Here is a 2,500-nt window from a genome sequence, read left to right on the forward strand (position 1 = left end):
TTTATCATAAATGATCCGCTTGCCCCGAAATGACCTAGCCCAATAGGGAAATCCCAATTCATTGAGCCTTTTGATACAATCAAATAGAAAGCCCCAAGGGCGCCATATTCTAGGAGCCCAAACTATGTAATTGAAGAAATCCTCCTCTATCTCTATCTGTTGCGGGTCGAGGACTCCTTCCCCTTCTTCAAACTCCGATTCGTATTGTTGATAGAGAAATCTCTGATCAACGATAGAACAAGATCCATTTTGTATCATATCTAAGGGATTCCTGGGTTCGGGCCGAAGAAGCAATGTCACTCGATCATTATCAAATCGACTGCAATCTTTTTCTGTCCGTGAGGATCCCAACAGAGCGCCTTCTACTTCTAATAGGCCATGAACTAGATCAGAATCATTCTCAACGAGTCCATAGATCCCATTTTTTTCATCGGGTCCGGGTAGAGACCAAAGGTCTTGAACGACCAATCCGGCAGAACAAATCAAAACATAAAGAAGTATCATTAATTTCTTCATGCTCGTTTGAAGTTCGAAGTACCAGTTGTACAAATAAGAACCCCCTTCGTTACATGATTTCTTCTTCATATAGATAGATATAGGATCTATGGAGCAATTACTTAGAAGTACATTTTGTGCAACAGCCCTTCCTATCTGATAGAAAAGGATCGCATGATCCTGAAACGATCTTACCTGGGATAGCAAATCCCAAGTTTGTCTATGAAGAGCAGATTGAATTATATTAGTGTCTATAATTGATTTCTTCTGCGTAATACTAATCGATAGGGCCTCATTGGTAAGTGCTACAAGATCTCGTACATTGGAACCCATGGTTATGGAACCGAATCCATTAGTATGGAACATTTTCTTTTCCAAGCGAAATCCCCTAGTATATGAAAGAGTGAAAAAGTGCTTTCGTTGTTGTGGAATAAGAAGCCTTCGTATTTTAATGCATGTATTCAATTTATTCGGAGCTATTAGAGCGGGATCCACTTTTTGGGGAATATGGGTCGAAGCAATAACAAGAATATTTGTAGTGGAACATCTTTCAAAATCCCTGGAGAGATAGTTCACTAATAGACCAAGGGATAAGTAATTCGACTCAGTCACATACAGATTATGAATGTTTGGAATCCATATTATGCAAGGAGACATTGCTTTTGCTAATTCGAATTGAAGGGTGATATAAAATCGGTCTATTTCCAGCATCATATCCTTAGTTAGCGCATTCATCATAGTTAGAAGCTCCAGCTCCGTATCAAGGTCACGGTCGATATCGTCACTATCATCAATATCGCCACTATCATCAATATCGTCACTATCATCAATATCGTCACTATCATCAATAAGAAAACCCTTAGGCTTCTTATCCAGCAACTTGTTCAGAAATACTGTAACGAAAGGAAGATAGGAGTTTGTCGCTAGGTATTTGACCAAATAGGATCGTCCAGTTCCTATAGAACCTATCACTAAAATACCCCTAGAGGGGGGGAGGGCTAATAAGCGGAGCGAAAAGGGTTTTCCATGAGATGGGAAATGAAAACTATTAGCCCCACACGAGGTTTGTGAATAAGTGATTGTCTGATAATGAGCAAGGAATGTCCGTCTTTCTGCTAAACAGGATGTATTGAACTCATAATTCATTAGATACTTTTTATGAATGTCAACTAAGTATCGTAAGTAAATTACTCCCGGTTGTTCAATCATTTGATAACCAGAGTCATTCTTTGATAAATGATCACTATGAGTCAGACTCAATAGAATTTGATCAATCCTTTTTTCTGTCGTTAAGGTGGAGAACTGAATCAAGAATTCTCTTTCTTTATCATCAATCGAATCACTGTTCGAGACCCAGGATTGGATTTTCTCATCAATCCAATCACCGTTCACATTTTTTCTTATCAATGAATATATCTCTTTACTTGTATGACTTAGATGTCTCGTATTTCTCGAAAAAGCGATTCGATTGATGGGATTTGGTATGATACTTATGAGATCGATGAGATTGATATTCCAATCTTTCTTCTTCGAACGTATTGATTTGACCCCATAAGCGGGACCGCCACCCCATAGCATGTTGCCACCAGAAGCAGAACCCCATATTTCTTCTAGAGAATCTCCTAATTGTTCCAGAGCAACTAGAAAGAGATTCTTTAACCAGAAAGAATTCCTGGGATACCTATCCAGAAGTTTTCGCAACTCAATCATGTATGATGGAATCATCAAAGATTTGACCTTTTCGAACTCTGTCTGTAACTCACTATAGGCTCGAGAAACAAAGAGAAGATGTGTACGAACGAGATATACAGCAATAAGAAGAAGGAAAAGGATTGAATAGAGGAACTCCCGAACATTTGGCCATCTCAGATGTGTCGATATCGATGGTGACTCATTATTTCGATGAATCATTTCTTCGGACAGAAGAAGATTAGGTAAACACTTACTCGAAATCTCACTTATCAGATTCCATTGTAGAAGACACAATTTTCTCTGAAGAATTCGC

The 2,500-nt window shown here is 38.7% G+C and overlaps 1 protein-coding gene across 1 annotated transcript in view, besides 1 other annotated feature; it reads right to left on the minus strand. All coding sequences in view use genetic code 11, as the record gives it.

Moving 5' to 3' along the window:
* The window catches only part of ycf2 (hypothetical chloroplast RF21), a 6,864-nt gene that overhangs the window by 519 nt on the left and 3,845 nt on the right, over positions 1 to 2,500 (minus strand). The window contains exon 1 of the mRNA in view: positions 1 to 2,500. This exon is cut by the window's left edge and continues 519 nt beyond it; it is cut by the window's right edge and continues 3,845 nt beyond it. Within this exon, the coding sequence (YP_004841847.1) occupies positions 1 to 2,500 (2,500 nt within the window).
* Positions 1 to 2,500: part of an inverted repeat (repeat region IRa) that runs on past both edges of the window.

Source organism: Cucumis melo, chloroplast (assembly GCF_025177605.1).
Source record: "Cucumis melo subsp. melo chloroplast, complete genome".
NCBI classification, from domain to species: Eukaryota; Viridiplantae; Streptophyta; class Magnoliopsida; order Cucurbitales; family Cucurbitaceae; genus Cucumis; species Cucumis melo.